An 18,824-nucleotide genomic window follows, 5' to 3' on the forward strand; every position below is an offset into this window, starting at 1 on the left:
TCATCAAAAGTTGTGTGCGTTACGCCCTATTTCCTTAAAAATCTGAAATTCTAAACTAATTCGAATATACATGCTTTACAACCATTCGAACTTGCATTCAAACATTCTCTATTTCTCTATCCCTTTCACTCGATGCAGGGACATTCCCTAAGTTCCCTACATTCAAGCACATCCATCTAAAGCTTTGGAGAGTGTGCAGCCTTTGCTTATACGGTGATCCTATGCACTTGGTTCAAATACTTATCCTTTACACCATTGACTGTACAAGGATCAAGTATTCATCATTCATATACATATATATTGCTCTGTTCCCAATATTATTCACTTGATCCACGAAATCTTGTCACGCTCATAGATCGTCATTTTTACTTCAGTAAATTCTAAAAAAGAACTATAAATAGAACATAGAAATTTAGAACTATTCGCTTACATTTGTCTGATATCGTCCGTTTAAATCTCATTTTAAATAGCGCTCGTTTACCAATTTCAAACCTCAACGTGATCGTACATAACATCAGTAACCATTTTCTACTGATAGAATCGGCGGAATAAAATTGACTTTAAACTTTCGTTTGCGATATCTACCGATATCTTTTACACGTACCGCGTGTTACATAGCGTACGTTAAATTGACCGAACGAAACGCGAACGAATCAATCGACTAATGGCCCCGTTTCCACAAAATGGCAATGCAATTATCACGCACATCGGGTTGTCACAGCGCCGCATTGCCTTGAAGCTGCGGTTGCTTCGACTGAGAACCGCAACCGAACAGTCTCGCACACAGCTGTATTATCCGTCCGATTAAGATTAAACAACCCGGCTCGTCGAACCACTTGACTCCAAGGTAGAATGTAAAAGCCGCCTAAAAAACGAAAGTCAAGGATCTCCGTCTCTTTCGTCGACACCGTTTCTCGATTTTATCGATACTTATACCGAGGAGACGTCGACTCAACAGGTTATGCCTATGAATCGCTATTAAACGACAATCAATTTTCGTTTCCTCCGATCGGATTTCTTTAAACTTCGTCTCGTCGAAATAGATTTTGTTACGGAGCTCGCGACTCGATTACGGATGCTAGTGAGTTCGTACTGAAATGGGAATACATACTTGATATTGCTCTTTTTCCATTGATGTATCCTGTGTATTGCATTGACGATTGTGTGAATTTTTCGCTCTAGATCGAATATCGTATGGGAGATTTTAATTTAAAAGTGTTTAAAGAAGCAGTTCATTTCCTATCAAAATTTTTGCTTGCGATATATTTATATTCTTGGTTAAACTTGTAGCGGCATATGAGTCAACGAAAGATTTGAATCGGGAGAGACTCATATTATTGTGCCACGGTATTGTGCTAGGTTCAAAGGTAAACGAACTCCGGACAAAACGTTATCGCCGTTATTTGTAATGGAGTTACATTTGAACTTTTTATAATAACACCTGTCGATATAAATAGGCGAACGTGCTCTCTAGAACAGTCATTGTAGCTAGTCAATATAGCGAGCGACGATTAAGACCAGCATACACTATCTCTACACTTGTACTTATTGTAATAGTTAATTATATTAAAATCACTTTAATTATTTATCACTCGTCTCTTTAATTAATAAACCAACGCGTTCAATAATATCCACCTCAAACTATCTCTTCAATATATTTTTTAATTTTAAAAAATTTGCTTAATTCTTCGTCAAGTCATTTCATTAGGTCTTTTGTAGAACGCTAATATAATGCAAATATATGGTTTTCTGCTACTGCAAAATTGTTGGCGAATCAAAGTGTGAAATTTACTATTAATACTAAATAGTATGAAATATGAAATACACCATTAAGGGTTCATATCGTTTAATTAATTTCTGCGTTGCTCCACTTAAAACGGCATAACTCGTATTTATTTCCTCTAGTTGTTTTAAACTTTCTCCGATAAAAGAATTAATTAAACTAAATATCACGTCGTTCCTCCAAAAGCCAGGCACTTCACCATACAATTTGTTCATGAACCACAATTGAAGTAAATATAATGAAATTGAGCAGAAGTACTTCGTACAACCCCTCTCGTCCATTAAATCATTGAATACACGAGTGAGCAACAATCCCATTCAACGACGTGATTCCACGCTCCTTCTTTTACACCCGCATTTGCATAACAACTTCAAAACCCGTAAACCGAGTTAAACGACCGGTCGTGTAAAGAATTACAGCGTGCAGCTAGCTGATGCTTTCAGAGGATCGTGACGCGATGCGATAGAAGAGTCAAGTAGCTCAAATTAGAAGCGATCAGCTAATTATTTTCAACAGAGTATCAATTCTGAGACGTTGCACAGTTTGGCATACAGTGGACAAGAACCGAAATATGTAATCATTGTTTTGTTCTTATTATTCGATGATATATCATCGGCCTGTAAGTAACATAAATGTAAACGGTAATTGCCGCCAGAATAGACGATTAGTAAAAGTCGTTTGTACGTCAGAATCTAATCATTTGAAAATTAGCCCACTCATTCATTGTACATTCGTGTTTATCGATTCTTGTGAAATAGTGTTTATTACTCCGAAAATGTAGAAAATTTGAGCAAAGATGCGTATAATCTCAGTTTCCAATTAAAAAATCTCTTTCTTTTTTTAAAGAACAATTAAAAGAAAACGGTTCACACCATCCTGTAACTCTGATTGTTCTATGTCAAGAAGGTATCTATTGTATTACATTGATATATAATTTTTTTCTGCTACAAACTGCTACACTGGATATTCTTTATCTTTTTAGTGAAACTCATTCGTAATCGCCACATGGTTGAGAAGTGAATCTCTGACCACACTTATTTCAAGAAAATGTTCAAAGTTATATAAAGACTCCGCTTTTTACTAAGTGTCAGCGAGGTGTTTAACCAAACGGAAGCGAGGATACATGAAAATAATAAAAAATAGAAAGATTGTTCCCAGTATCGGTACTATTTACTTATACGTCACTGTATGCGGTTAGATAAAGAAATAAATATATAAGATATTTTCCACGAACAAGAAAGTAGGAAAAATATTAAAAAAGATTTAACGAACGGACTTTTATTCACGCCTGATATCAAGTTTCAGCAGAGCTGCACATTATATGTATTTTTTGATCTTTGTTTCAAACTGCCATTTAAATTTCACATTGTGAACGTGAGAACGTGCAAAAGTGTGAACGTGGACTGCGAATGTTCGAACCTAATCTGCTATCGTGCAAATATTGTCTGCAAACGTGGTCTGTGAATGTGGCATGGGAATTTTAATTTTCGTCCCGAATCCTCACTTAACTGTCGCATTGTGCGTCGTCCCAGTTCTAGAGGACGCGACGCGACGTTAAGATCTTCCGCTCGTGCGACGACTCGATGTTACAATTGGGTGAAGGCATGTGCTTACTGGCGAACAATTCACTTTTTCATTTTTGTAAATGTTAAGCTTATTTTCATTACTTATCTTAACGTCTTACAATTTGTTAGATTCGTAGATATAAATTTCTTGAAGATAGGTGATAAATCCATGAAAATTGGAATCAAATACTGAATCATTTTTTAAATGTCCAATAAGATGTAAAAATACATATTTGATATTACAAACAAGCGAAGGGACGTTTTGGTAATACGAAATGAATTAATGCGTTATTGAATTTTAAAATTGTCTATCATGTTTCCTGCCTGCAATTTGCATATACTTTGTCTACTGTACATGATAACACCATGTCTCGCGAATATATTTGTGGACAGTACGCAAATAAATAATATGATATAACAATAACGAACAGATGATGCGACGAACTGTTCGTGAAACGTAAATCAGTAATAGCTATAATCAGGATACACGTTAATATTTTCCAAATGAAACACAGTGACCTCGGCAAAAATTTGGGAATGATGCCGCACGGTAAAAGGGGAAGCATGAATATGAATCCTTGGTGGTTAGCCATTGAAAACTTGTCGGACATTGGATATGGAAATCGACCCGAAGTGAAGTTCGAAGTATCAAATTCGAATTAAGTGCTCGTAGCCTGAAACGTGTAGGGCAATATGCGCGATTTTAGCAAACAGGACGCCTCTGATTTGAAATTCATATTACGTGTTAGCTCGCATTACTCACACTCTCTCTCTCGTTCTCCTTTCGCAGCTAAACAGAGACGAATTATTGAAACGCCGATTGTTTCGCGAATGTTGAACGTTGCCGCGTTAAGAATTCCTCGGATAGACCAACGCGAAATATTCGAAGTATCGGCAGTGACAACGAGATTTCGCTGTATGTTTATACTGAAATGCAAAATTTTACTCGCAAATATGTCACGTTTATCTGTCGAATCAAATACTTAATTATTGTTCTGCGAATTTGTAACGGTAGAAAAGAACATGCTTAAAAGAGCGAAGTAAATTCATCATGGAGGAAAATGTCTAGAAATTCGCGGATTACACGCAGATGAACGATGCTATGTCGTAATTTTGCAATAACGATTCTAGGTGACTCGGAAGCTTTATATTTTTAATGATGCATTGCATACAAGCGTTCAATCCCGCTATTGGAAATATAAAGCTACTGAATTGCACAGCCTCATCGTTGCAAGATCGCAACGACGTTGCATCGGTTGCCTGCATTGGCCTTTATATGTATTTTCAATAGTAAATTTCTAGTAAAAAAATCGCACATATCACATGTCGCGACTGAAAATATTCACTTTTGGCATCGATATTTTTTACGATTTCTATTTTTCAAATCGCAAAGACGTGATATCGTGTATTTGTAACGTGGACTTTTCTTGTTAGTGTGAAATAGCACATAAATCGCTACGTTTATTATGTTATAATATAATGCTGCGAATCTATTGTCGAGAAATATTCGCCACGGATATTTCACAATAGTTTGGGAGATCCTTTTTATCCAAGATTTTCTCTAGCGAACAGTGAATCGATTCTTCTCGATTGATGCGCTAGAGACTAATGGGAGTTTCATGGCACGAACAGAGGGAGAAAAAACACGGAGGTTCGTCTCGAATGACCACAGCTTTCTTCTTACATTCTTACTGAGTGGCGATTTCGTTCCGCTTTGAACGATGTTCTCGTTAAAACTCTCACCTATTTTATAATAAATTTTCCAACAATTAAATTTTTCTCCTCTTGACCGCGATCATTAGATCGAACAAGTTTATTCACTTTTTTTATTGGAAATTTCAGTATCCAAAAATACACAGAATGCATATAATATTTAAAAATATAAAAAATATCCAAAGTAAAGTATCTTTAGAATACCTAGCAAGTGAAATAAGTTTCCATTAACGTCTCACTTTTTAATTACGTTTGTAGAAATATGAATTTTCATAAATATCTACAATACATCGATTATTAACAAAGATTAAGTTGTTTTTATGGAATTATATTGATAAGATTTTTGATCTTGTAATAGATATTTGAATACTACATTAAAATGTGACTTAGAATCGAAGTTTGTTGTGCGTCGCTTCATAGGCCCATTTTTTCGATACTGTTCCAGTTGTAATGATACTTTTATCGAGATGATGAAGTAGAATAGCGAAGTCGGGATAACTACAAAATGAACCTATTAAAAAGGTTATCCGGAGCAATGTAATTAATATAAACAGAGGCTGGATATTCGAAGAACAAGTTAGAAAATTAACGTAATAACCAATACTTCGGTATTATACAAATTTTCATTTCTTTCCGAATATTAATTCTATTAATTCTATATAAAAGAATAATTAAGTTATGAAAAGACAGCGTAATTCAGGTGTCTAAGGCGCGGAGTAATCAAATATCGTGAAAAGGCTTTGCTATCATTCAAATGTTACTGAACGACTATGATTGGCTTATTCGACACAAAGAACTGCAACCCTATTATTCCATATAATACGCTCTGGTGCTTCAAAGAAAAAATTACATTAATAATGACGATCGATTTCGTGATTCCCAATTTAGTTTCGCTAGTTCTATAGTATCCATAATTTTGTTACACAGTATAGTTTTCATAACTGTTTTATAATGTACTTTATAGTTCTAAACATTTTATCATTTAATATACGAGTACTTTTCTCATACATAGCTTCATAATTTATATAGAATTGCGATGCGGACGCGATAATCGTTGTACGAAGATCGTGACCATAATTTCTTATCTTCCTACCTTTACTTAATTGCAAAATAAAATTTATGTACGAGATTACCTTAAAAGATAAAATACAATAAAACAATGACACAAACACGTAGACTCAGTTTTAGCAATTGCTATTTGCTATTCTGTGGTTAACAATTCTTCCAAATTTCAATATCTTGCGCGCAATAAACTTCTTTTAATTTCACCACACATCAATTCTGTATCGCGAAAACGATCTTTCATACGTTAATTCAAACGGTTTTCAAATTAATTCAGTAAGACATATAGCGCAAATCGCAGAAACGGAAAAAGTTAGCGAAATTCGTCGAACGTTGGACTCGTCGATCATTCGAGGGCTGATAAGCGATCGGAATTACGCGTTGGTTTTTATCGAGTGCGATGGCGCGAAAAGGTTTCTGCGAGTTCTGGAACACCGCTTGGCCTCCGGTAAACGGGGAATAGGTTTCGCCATACGACAGAAAATTTTCCACCGCGTTTTTGTAGCTGGCAGCAAAACAGGGGAGCCCTCCGTATACGTTTATTGCACATTTCCGACCCAATTCCCGAGGTCAAAATTCTAATTTGTACTACAAGCGGGCATGTTGCTCGTGTTTCTTTGCGAACGATCTCGATGATTTTATCTTTGATAATGAAACGCTTCCGAGAACGATCAACAAATCGTTTTCTTCCTCGTTTTCCCGTTTTCTGTTACCAGATGATCTCGCACTTATAAAACAACAAATGCATTTCTTTACCGTTTTTCTGTTCCGATGAAATACGAATTTCATTCGGATGAACGATGATAGCGTCGATAGTGCAAGAAATTTTGTTTCTTTGGTGAAAAGATATGTTTTCCAGTTTTGGAAGAAGTGACGGAGATTCCAGTGGCGACATGATACGAAGCATGGTTATTATATGACAATTACATATAGGCGAATGATGTAACTTGCACTTGAGGCACGTAGAAAACTTTGAAAGTAAATAACTTGAAAAGTTTTGAGTATCTGGTATTATGCGGTGAGTGATTTGTAGAGAGGAAGAAGTTCGATACATGTTTCGAAAATAGTATTAAAATTTATGATCAGACGTTGGCGCCCTCTTCTTATGAATCAACAAACAATGGATTGGTTTAGATGACAATTGTTACTTTCTTACATCCTGTATTATAAATTTTATTTTTCTGAATTTCTGCTTCAGTTAGCTTTGACTTTCAAATATTAATGACTTAAAAGCGATGAAATCTGCTTCAGTAAAACGGTAAATTAATTGATATTGACTTTGACAAGATGTTCAGTGCAGTTTTTTAGCGAGATTCCATCTGTATAATTTTCACTATCTTTTTTACTGTACTATTTTACTGTAGTAAAAGGAACTTAATTTTATATGAAATTTAATTAAAAAATGCGTACGTTTAAATGAACGTCTATCACTTAAAACATCAATTATCCACCATCGTACAAAGGATAATTTATGACAAAAAAATTGAATATATGAAAACTGTTACATTTGGAACATGCAGTAATGTCTATATTTGCGAATAATTTGCTTTCAATTTGTACCTTGGACAGAAACGGTTAAACTGCTAGCTCACGTAGGATAACATCGGAAAGTGATACAAATCAAAGATAATGGTGACATCTGCTACAGATTCTGTCTTGATGTGTTGTATCTGTGTAAAAGCTTTATGACATCATACTCTTTTTTCAAATGATAAAAGATAGATAGCAAACTGTAATAAACTGAGTTTGAAGAAACCATAATACAAAAATGTCTCAATAAATATTATACAACAATTTCATCAAATTATCAACAAAACAAACACTAATTTTAAACTGGAATTGTTTCCAAATACAATTTTGTACAGACATATGTATAGAAAGTTACAGCAATAACTTATTTCACTGTTAACTTTAAATGATTGTTATTTTTTTTTAAATAAATATTTTACTAACGAGAATATACATATACATATTCATACGTATTAATTAAATTTTCAATTCATGCGAACTTTATAGATATATTTTACGAAGAAAAAGGAAATAAAAAGATTCGATGCAACGTGAATGGAAATTCAAGGAAACTGAAGTAAAAGAAATCCATGAATAACTCATACTTTGCAAAGTTCGTTTCAATTTCCCTCTGGAAGAACAAAAACCAAGGCTTCTCTTTCCAGAGACTCGTATTATAACCGCACCGCGTATTTATCAAGAATTCTACGCTTCGATTACTGAATTCTATCACCCTACAAATCACACATGTACCTACAACTTCCAAACATTCTACTTATTACACCTCCCCATCCTGAATCGCTCGCCTTGAATGTAATAATTGCGTGGGGAACCGAAAGATGAAGAGAAGAAACCCGGGAAAATTGAATTTCCAAGTTTCATGAAAAATTTATCGAAAGGCGACAAACTCGACAAGCGGGAAGTCGCATAAATTCCTTTCCCCTGCCTTCGTCTTACCTAAACTTGGTTCTGCGTTCAACTTTCTCAAGCGTGTGATTTCTCAACTCGCTAATCCAAGAAAGCAATAGCTTGACTTTCGCGCGCGAATATCTCGCTTAATAACGGTAGCTTTGTATCTACTTTAAAATTTCGGTTTTCTACTGTACTCTTATGAAAAAAGTCGTGAAATTAATTGTGACATAGAAATAGATGAAGACGATACCGATGGATTTGTCAGCACGAGTACAGCGGCTCTCAAATGCTTCAGGTTCAAGGTCTGCATATCCTCTGCATCTTCGGTTTCCTCTCTCATCAGCAACGACGTGACTTCAAAGGACGATTGTCTAGACTTGCTACCGCCATTCTGTCCCAATCTGGCGATACTCGAGCGATCGTTGTCGCTTCTGACGGTCTGCTTGTCGCGGCCTGCCTTCAAGAGATCCCGTGAAAAAGGACATGCCATGTTGTTTATCGATGAACCGCCGTGGAGATCGCTGTCAGCGATGCGGGCTACGGGAACTCTAGCGCGCGGTGTGAATCGTTCGATCGTTAGGTCGCATTAAATGAACACTAGCGTGTTACGCGGTACTCTCATGTTTATCAGCGATCAACTGTGCAGTTGATAGCACTTCCTCCACTCTTTCTTCTCTCGTTTTTGACGTTGCTCGTACTTCGTCTCGGCAACGAAGCGGTATCTTCCCTTTACGTTTCAACGTTTCAACGAAACAACGCGCGTGTCCAGTATTTGCTCGTCTCTGTCCTGTCTGGTTTTCGTGTCAGCCGATCCACTCGCATCGTTGCCCTAGAGCTCGTGCCGGGTCAGACACCTGCCGCGACTTCCGTCCGGCCTCGTGCACCAGACCACGTTTAACAACGCTATCATTTCTCTAATTGTAAACGAAATTCACTTATTACCAGTTGCTGGCGGCCGCTTATCGCAGTTCGTGTCACCGCAATGCAATCAGCACTTAACACGCGGCGTTCTCTGCGAGCTACTACCGGATAAGCGTTGGTGCACGCGGTTACATAGTAGCAACCCCTAAATAGCCGCTCTCAACCCCTTGGTCAGTGGCCGCTCACGCTTTTCTCCCTATCTTCCTATCAATCACTCGATTCTTATCTGTCAAGTCTGGACGAACACTAGCGAAACAATAATTGAATTCTCGCGACGGATAGTCAACTTCTTCTCGTATATTTTCTTTTCTTTCTTTCTTTCCTTCAAAGAAGCGAGGAAACTCGTTTCTCCGCCGACTTTTCAGTCAAACTACTTGATTGTTCGTCGAGTAAAATAATTCGCGCGTGTTTCACCGTTTTTCAACGTGTATCACGGTGCACGATCTGTCGTCGATTGCGAAAGCACGCTACGTACGGTGGCGTGTCGGAGCGCGTAGCGCCATACTAGTCGCGGATTGACCGAGGCGCAACGAGCAGCGCCGAGTGTTGGTTGCTTGGGGGTAAGCGGCAGACGGGGTGGAGTGGAAACGATTGGCGGGGTGAGCGTCGGGACGCGGAGCTGCGAGGAGCGTCAAGGCGCCACGATGGACGGTGGTAGAAACGCCTGCGCGAATATTCAGCCCCTCTCGACCTACCGAACAAGAGAGAAAGAGAGAGAGAGAGAATGGCTTTTTCTCTTTACTGGTAGCTCTTTCAACCGCAAACGAAAACCTGCTCCCTCTGCCCTACTTGCCTGCCTGTCTGCCAGCTTTTCCCGTCACCGGTATCTCTCGATCCCTTCTGCTCGTTCTACCAACCAGAATTTACGGAGATCTTCCCCGTCCAACTCTTTTCGTGGCCCCGTTTCGTCGACGCGAGTTCGAAACAGCCGATTGACAGCTACGACTCTCGACTGTCGATGAAATTTGGCCTGGGCCTTCTACGTTTCTACAATTCCGTAGAATGCCGTGTGCACACGACGTCTTAACAGACGTATACGTCGAATAGAAAGCGTGTTAGCCCGTTTGTGCTCCTTTGGATGGAACTTTGTTAGCAGCAGAGAGCTTCTCTGATAAACAGTGCAAGCTTAACGCTCGAGGCTAGTATCGCAGTATCGGGAAATTTATCGCCAGCTGGTCTGGGATGTGGAGAAGATATTCAGGTTAGGGAACGAATTTTGTTTGGAATTGCAGTTTGCAGTTTGCAGTCTCGGTTTTAAGAGAATCTGCTTAATCCTGTAATCTGATACAGCGGCGCGTGAATAAATGGTTTTGTTGCTGAGCAAGGAATTGAATTTTTAAATGTAAATTGCAATTTCAGGCGAGCATAATCAAACGCTGCTCCGGGTCGTTCCTGTGGCTCGATTTCAATAATAAACGCTATACGAATGCCGAGCTTCATTTTCTAATATTTGCATTACAAAAACCAATGCTCGAAGCTTACTTCTAATACAAAATCTTTATATGAATATAAATTTTATCTTTAATATTCTCATTATGCCCACGTGTTTAAAGTTTTATTACTGACGCAGTAAAAGAAGATTCATATAAAACAGGCTCAGGGCAATTGCACGAAAGAAATGTTTCATCTTCTTTTGCACGCTTTTATTAATATTATATTTCACGTATGAAAATTGCAAATCTTTTTAATCTTATATATTTAATATATTTGGAACAAACCTTTCATAAAGCCTATATCTGGAATAAAATTCAGGGTACAATATTTATTCCAATATTTATTTATATCATGCAATAATCTTCTATGCATTTTTTAAGTCTTTCTCCACTCTTTCTAGAACAAATACTTAATTCAACGACACTTACCGTAAGAATGCAAATCTTTTCTATATCGACTATAATATTTGATATTCTGTTTCAGCATTATCTAAAAATGGCAGACCCTAATTATTTTCTAGCTATGTACAAAGGCACACGGTGTATATGTGTGTGTACTTGAGAGACGAATAGGAATATGCAAGAGGGGGTCGAGTTTGTTGGGTGCGAGGCATATAACAAAGGACTTGAGAAAATTGACCCGCGAGCTACGGTCGTGCATGTAGGGCGAAAGAGGGAAGAATTCGCAGATGTATATTTGCTTCCAGCTTTCCTATATTTCACGTAGCGAGAACGTCAGTGGGAGGTTTATTTAACAAACGTTGAGGGGTCGTTGAATAGAAGAGAAATACACACGCCCAGCAACCTTTCTCTTTTACCGTCCTCCTCTCTTTCATCTTCTTTTAAGACTTTTCACTCTCTATGAGGAATCTTAGAGAATATAATATATGTGAAAGTAGTGACTGTTCTTGGAAATGTAGGTCACTGCGCTTCCATAAGTTTTAATATTCTGGTCCATTATAGAGTTACACGGACACCGAGGGTAGCGACCATATTCGAGTCATTCCTTAAAATTTCCTCCTATCGACTTCCTTTTAGCGGTAGTAAAACTTATAATAACATTGACGAAGAGACAGGGATAAGGGTTACCACAGTTTAAGGCTAATAATTTCTGCCTCGATAATTATCAGATATTTTAAAAATATCCCCTCGATGGTGTCGTGTTTGAGATGTTACTCTTAACAGATGAGAATATATTTATAAAATTTCACTAGAAAATTATGTCTGTATATCAAAAATTTTCCACTGACATATCATATCATATATCAAAAGATGGAAGAGAAAACAGAAGTAAGTAGAACTCGGATATCATCATCTAATGGTAGCAATATATAGTACAAATCGGAAATACATTAGAAGAATTATTTTATTCTTAACATCATAAAACTAGCTTTAACGATTTCGTTGTGAACTATTACGCTTCCGAGGAAATTATTAGCAGTAGCAATTACCGAATTGGTCTCGGTACGAATTAACCACTTTCCTTTGTTCAGAAATAATCTCTCGAGTAGCCATTGATTATCGAAGTTCTTGTCAAATGGCTCGAAAGTTGTTATGAAAGAATAAGTCGAAAGCCACAAAACAAACCAAAAGTAATAACTTCCATCCTCTACTCCTCTATCTTTTCGGACCTCGATGGTTTTCCCTGTTTCGAGAGCCTTTCTTAGCATCTTCAAGTACACGTACTTTCTTTGCATTGTACACTTAATGACGAAGCGAATTCGCGAGCGGTTAGTTCATTTTGCTTGAAAGCAATGTCTTAAAACGACAGATTCTTTTGTAACTCTAATAACTCTGTTCTGCCTGCAGGCGGGACGAACCTTTATCCGAAGGAGAAACGCTTCACCGTCTTTGTGTTCGAGACTCTTAACATTAAGTCTCGGGAGAGACGTAGCGAGATAGAAGTAAAATAAACGCGTTTCTCCGAATAAAAATAAACGCATTTGTTACAGAGCAACTTGACTGGCTGATTTGCGGAGAACTTTGCAACATAATTCTGTTACAGTGTAAATTAGCTAACTGATTTCAGGAAAAGTCAAAAATTAAACATACTACGAGCCGAACTCGGTTGTTACGGGTGTAATAATCAAAAGTTTATTGTCAGAGCCTAATTAGTTCGTAACTTTCACTACGTAGTAGAAGTAATAGCTATTTGACATTTCAGCGTACGATAAACATTCTCGTCGCTTTATATAAACTTTCCAGCTTCTATTCAGTGATATTTATTAACAGAGAAAAACTCTACCTTGCGATAGGTAAATGAGGAATTGTGATTAAATTCGAACATGTGATTAAACGCGAACATGTGGTTAAATTCAATTGAATAATCGACGAGTAATTCATAAATTAATATCGTCATTCCTTTCAAATAAAGTACATTTTGCACTGTATATTTTGCATTAGTTCGCTCATTATGATATTGCAAAATTTGATATCATTGTTTTAACGATGATCAGTTGCAAAGCTTTGAAAGTTTCCAAGAATATTAATCGTCAAAGGATCAGACTGTCGATGAAATATTCTAATCTTTGAGTCAGTATACTAGAGAAATTCAAAAAGGACGTTTTGATACTATAATAACACTTTCATGCAAGATAGAAGACATTTTCAAACTTTATGTACGTTTCTTTAAATCACAAAAACATCGCTCACAGCATGAATTCTACCCTGTCGTTGCCAAATATGTGCTTTGCCTTTCGTTATCTCTTTTCTCCTAACTTTTCTTTATATTCCACCGAAAAAGTTCTATCATCATTGTTCTCATTTCGTTTGATTAGTAGTGGAGGTTCGTACTTCCAAGGTAATTTCACGGGAAAAATGCCTGAACGTGTGTAATTGAAACCAACGTTTCTGAATATTGTTAGAGGAATCCTGTTGGCGAGAATGAGAAAATAAAATACCTTGCAAAGTAGGTGTATCTAATGCTTCAGTACCTCTAATGGAATTCTCTGATGGTCAAACAATATTCAATAACACGCAGCGAAACGTAGCCAGCGTGCACGTCACACTCTCTACAGTATTTAATTTGCTATTATTCATTACGGAAATTGCATGACTAGACTGTTTGCGAAGTTCCGTAAATTTTTCGCAATATTCTCCTATTTGCGAGTATATCGTTCGTACGGAGCTAAATTTACTGTGTGATTTTCGGATGGCAGGCGGTATTCAACAATTTTAAACGAGATCTCTTTTCAGATATCAAAATAATTAGAACTAGATATTTAAAATTCTATTGCTCTGTTAGCATGATAAACCAATTAGTCAGAAATATTTTGTAAATATAAATTATATTTGAAAAATATACGCATGTCTGACTGGAATCATGCAGATTACTACTTGTAAGAATATTTCAACCTTGCGTTCGTAGAGAACTACATCGAAGAATTATTAATGCGATTAATAAAACAATTTTAGTTTACAAAAATTACGATATGATTCATTATTACAAACTTTGAATTCATCGAAAAATAACTTTTAGAGGTCACTTTAACTTTTTCAACTTCATTAGCGGTCCATTAAAAAACAAAACATTTCCTTTCTACAAACCTACGGGGTAGCAGACTAAACAATTCGCAACACGTAGACAAACCCTTTTTCGAAAAGAAGAGAAGTAGAAATAAATAAACGCGTTTTCTGGAAGTAGCAGCTCTTAGACAAACTCGACTGGAAATTTCCTATGCATAGAATGTATCTATAACAGTAAACAGTAAAATCCGAAGAAACACGTAACAGAGTACAAGAAAGACAAACGTGACGGGTCTCCTTTGTAGCTACAAATAGATTCAGATCGGATTCATTGTCTTATCAGAAGGGAGTAATTTCTGAAACTCCGTAAACGACGCACGTGCTTGGAAACAACGAGGTTTGTTACGATCGAAACAAACAAACTTTTAAAATCGCTACGAGAATTCTCTAGCAACACAGCGTGACATCTCTACCGTGTTTCTGTGTCACGTATGTCGCTATATACGAACGCTTGCACTACTTGAGACCGCGCACAGCCAGATCGATGTAGCCTAATTAGCGGTCACTAATTTTTTTGTCCCACTATCTCTCTCTTCCTCTCTCTAGCTTCGAGTAGGTAAGATGCTGTGCAATTTAGTTCTATCCTGGATCCTCTTGCGTAATTAAATTGTTATTATTCGTGGAATTAATGTAATTAATAATTAAAATTACCAGAGTGTTAATTAACACATATCTTTTTATTGAAATTTAATAAATTTTCTACATTTTTGCGAATTTGAATGAATTTTGTAAATTATATGGATGATGCTTGCTTTTCCTTTCTAATAGTAAGTGCCTTCTTCCCGTAATTCTCATTTTGCTTTCCTTCTTACAAATTTCATATCATAGTTTTAGTATTTTAGTGTAAGTAGTTCTAGTTTTTATCATGTTTTTCATTCTTTCGTAAAGTGAAAAGTTTGATGATAAAGTTCTACATAGATAAATTTTTCAATTATAAGTCAGCAGTAAAATTGGTGAACTGTGTGTGTGTGTGTGTGTTATAGAAGTTCTTAATGTACAACTTGTAATTTGTCAATTCACTAATGTGATTAGTTGGTATATCGTGGTGAAGGAGGAAACCTTGTATCTCGATGTATAATGGAAAGAAGAAGCGTAGTCGAGAGATGGAAGAATCGAATGACAGTGTGACAACAAAGGCTAAAGTTTTTATAGCTCGTCGTTCGTGGTTTCGCTGCGATATTAGATTAATGTCAGCGAGTTTATTCCACAGGGCTGACCGTACGTCGATGTTAATGGAATTTTGAATGGCGTTCCAAGTTTGATGCGAATTTGTTATAGTTATGTATGCATCGTGTTGTATGGAAATTTTATTACTACATTTGTGATCAGAATCGAAATTGGTGCAAATCGCGTGCACAGTTACATTTTCTGCGTTACAAAAATTTACATTTCAGTGTAAAAAGGAGATCATTGGTTTTTTAATGTTTTTAACGTGAACTTTTGGAAACTGTCGAATCCTTGGATTTATCTCTTTTTGGGAGCCATTCCTATCAATAAAGAAATGGGCTAAAATAGAAAATAAGGGAAAGGACATCGGCGTATTGCTATTGTTGAAAAATTATTATGTTATCCTTAACATCGAGGATAATAGTGAAGTCTCGAAGAGATTAAAAGTAACAGAGGATACTTTTTCTGGATTGTTACAATGTCGTGGCGAGACGTTAAATTAATGTGAGCGACTTCTGCCACACGGGATACGTAAACAACGATAGAAATACTTGAAACTTTAGGTAGAGAAAACAATACTGGAAGTTTCAGACATATATTTCTGTCGAGTATACCCTCTTATTCTTATGTCAATAGAAATACTTGTTACTTTTGAACAAAATGTGTTTATCGACGTCATCTCGAATAAAATATTAAAAAAGCGGTGTAATATAATTTTTGTTATAACGTAAACTATTAATTTACGTAAACGTTAAATTGCAGAAACTATATCCTTTAATATTGATGGTTATAACAATTGATTACTAAGTTGACTAGAATAAATTTTAGCAGACCACATGATTAAACCCAATGTAGTTTATATTACACCAAACCATCGCAATTAAAACACGTATTTATGTTGTAATTTACTACAACCGTCTCATTTAGCAATTTATAAATTACGAAACACTGTCATTAAGTACTACACATCTAGCAATACTAATCCTGATTTAGTTTAAATGTATTTGGCAAATAAATCAATTCACAATAATGACTCTCCGGTGAACCTGATAATAGCAATATACATATATAGTTTATAATACAAATAATGTTCGTAGGTCATATTTGCAATACATAAAGGTAATAAACACCTATAGTAGAATCTCCGTTATGCGAATACAAGGAATGTGCGGGTACCCGAAATGACGCATGCCAGAGGTCCGGGTTGGGTGAGGTAGCGATCAGCATGGGTCGAATCGGATTATTTCGGAATTAAATTTTCAATTCGGAATCCGATGCTCGATTCAAAACATAATTTTTCCGCCACCTTGTATTTAAAGTATACTAAAACAGTATACGTTTAAACCAAATTCCAGTATAAGTTAACTCGATTTAAAAATATAAAACGAAATGGGATATATGAACCATTTAATGCAAAAGTGGTGTGACTCGATTTTTTGCCTATTTGATTTAACACCACATCTCGGAAGCGTAACTTTCATTTTGTTTTGTGCAAACGCGGTGTAAGTATATCTTCATTAGTTTCTCGGTGGATAGCAGAATAAGTGAGAATCGCCCACTCGACCCTTTACAGAAGTTTTACTTTATCCCTCATTATACAGTAATCAACTTTTTTGACTTACACCACTTTTGCATTAAACGACTCATATAAAAAGTTAGTACCACTTAGGAATAATATTACATTTAAGTAATACTACTTTTTCTAGAATGTAAAATAATTTAAAATACAAGAAAAGACAGATGCTCAGCTGTTCAATGATTCTTCTATGAAACGGTTACATTCTTGTATTAATTCGAATACTAAAGTTCTACTGTTTCATTTATCACTAAAAATACATTCGAGAAGACGCTGAAAATAGTAATTATTAAAAATATCATCTTTGTTCCAGGTTTCACGTTTCAATTCCTTCAATCGCGTCAAAAGGGCCAGGATGGTGCAGTGGTGGAATTAATTCAGCGCTCTCGTGTAAAGCTAGGTTAGTGATGCTTAATTTTTCCCAAGTACAACGGACGGCTGCGTTGCATGCAGGATGAAGTTGGTATTACTTTCATTAAGAAGTTAATATTTTACGAGATACGCGAATGGAAAGCGCGAAGCATAATGCAGGCAGCAAATACAAACCGGCGCAATAATCTCTCAGCAGAATGGGATAGTAGGAGCGTGGCAGGCAGAAGGTAAATGCAGAAATTTGCGGCCAACTAAATGGCGACATACGAGCTCGAAGATTTAATTGCATAGCCCTCGTGTCTGTAATAGAAATCCTTTTCACGAACTCTATAAACTGGCTCGTGCTTCAAACAGGGTTGCTCGTTTTACTCTTGAAATCGCGTATGCAGGGTACTTCAGCGACGATCGACCAATGCAAAAGCAATGTGAACATTTCACATATAACTGTTTCACACGAAAATATCGTACTCGACTGTGTTCTCAAAGTAAAATTGTTTTTCTGCTCCTATAAGTTGCAGCTGCTTACTTTGTAGATAACAGACGAAAACGACCGTTATCTTTAACATGAACTCAAGACTGCAGTGTTTGTGTCACAGAGTGATGCAATTTTTCAAAGGTCAGAAATACGAATCGATTTGTTGAAAGAAGATTTTACACAATGCCGAATTTCTTAAACTCTCGTGTGGAATTTTTATCTAAATTAGACGATGACGATTGTTATTTTAATTATACGCTTGCAATTATAATAGTAGATGAGGCAAACTAAATTCCAATCCAATTATCCGAATGTGGATCCTAACTATCTGCATATTTATTCAAGAATTACAGGTAAAGGAGGAAATTGGAGAATTTCTATTGTTAATGCTTATCCTCCTGTGTATTTAGGAAATTCTACGGTATTTATTTAACATATAAAATATTAACGTATAAAAAGCACATGCAATGAGTTTTGTTAGTGAAATCAGTTATAGTAGTTTACAGTACGGAAGTCACAGTTCATAATTCGGAAATGTAATACATGTGTACCTATTTATATAAGCTGTTTTCTCTGTTTTCCCGTTATTGAAGGACACTTTGTATAAGTCTCTACAGGAATCGATAAAATATCTTATAGAAAGTTTCGGAACTTTATCTTGTTCGTGAAGATCAACGAGGGCAGGAATTATAAAATATGTAGTCCTCGTGGGATTCGTGTTCAAAAATCGTTCTTGGAAGTCGGAGAGAGACGTGGCGAAACGTACAGGGGAACATTACCCAAGAGAATTATTAGCCATTGCACGGATCCT

General features: G+C 36.4%; 2 protein-coding genes across 2 annotated transcripts in view; one reads left to right on the plus strand and one right to left on the minus strand.

The window, feature by feature from the left end:
• Gycalpha99B (guanylate cyclase 1 soluble subunit alpha 2) overlaps positions 1-9,977 on the minus strand; it is a 48,194-nt gene extending 38,217 nt beyond the window's left edge. The window contains exon 1 of the mRNA XM_033345223.2: positions 8,795-9,977. Coding sequence (XP_033201114.1) covers positions 8,795-9,034 — 240 coding nt within the window. The 5' untranslated portion in view covers positions 9,035-9,977. The remainder of the gene's footprint in view (positions 1-8,794) is intronic.
• Gycbeta100B (guanylate cyclase soluble subunit beta-1-like) overlaps positions 1-18,824 on the plus strand; it is a 112,161-nt gene that overhangs the window by 46,079 nt on the left and 47,258 nt on the right. Inside the window, exon 3 of the mRNA XM_076624460.1 lies at positions 17,480-17,566. The gene's annotated coding sequence lies outside the window, so the exon portion shown is untranslated. The remainder of the gene's footprint in view (positions 1-17,479; positions 17,567-18,824) is intronic.

The sequence above is a fragment of the Bombus vancouverensis genome, chromosome 2, assembly GCF_051014615.1.
Source record: "Bombus vancouverensis nearcticus chromosome 2, iyBomVanc1_principal, whole genome shotgun sequence".
Taxonomy (NCBI): Eukaryota; Metazoa; Arthropoda; class Insecta; order Hymenoptera; family Apidae; genus Bombus; species Bombus vancouverensis.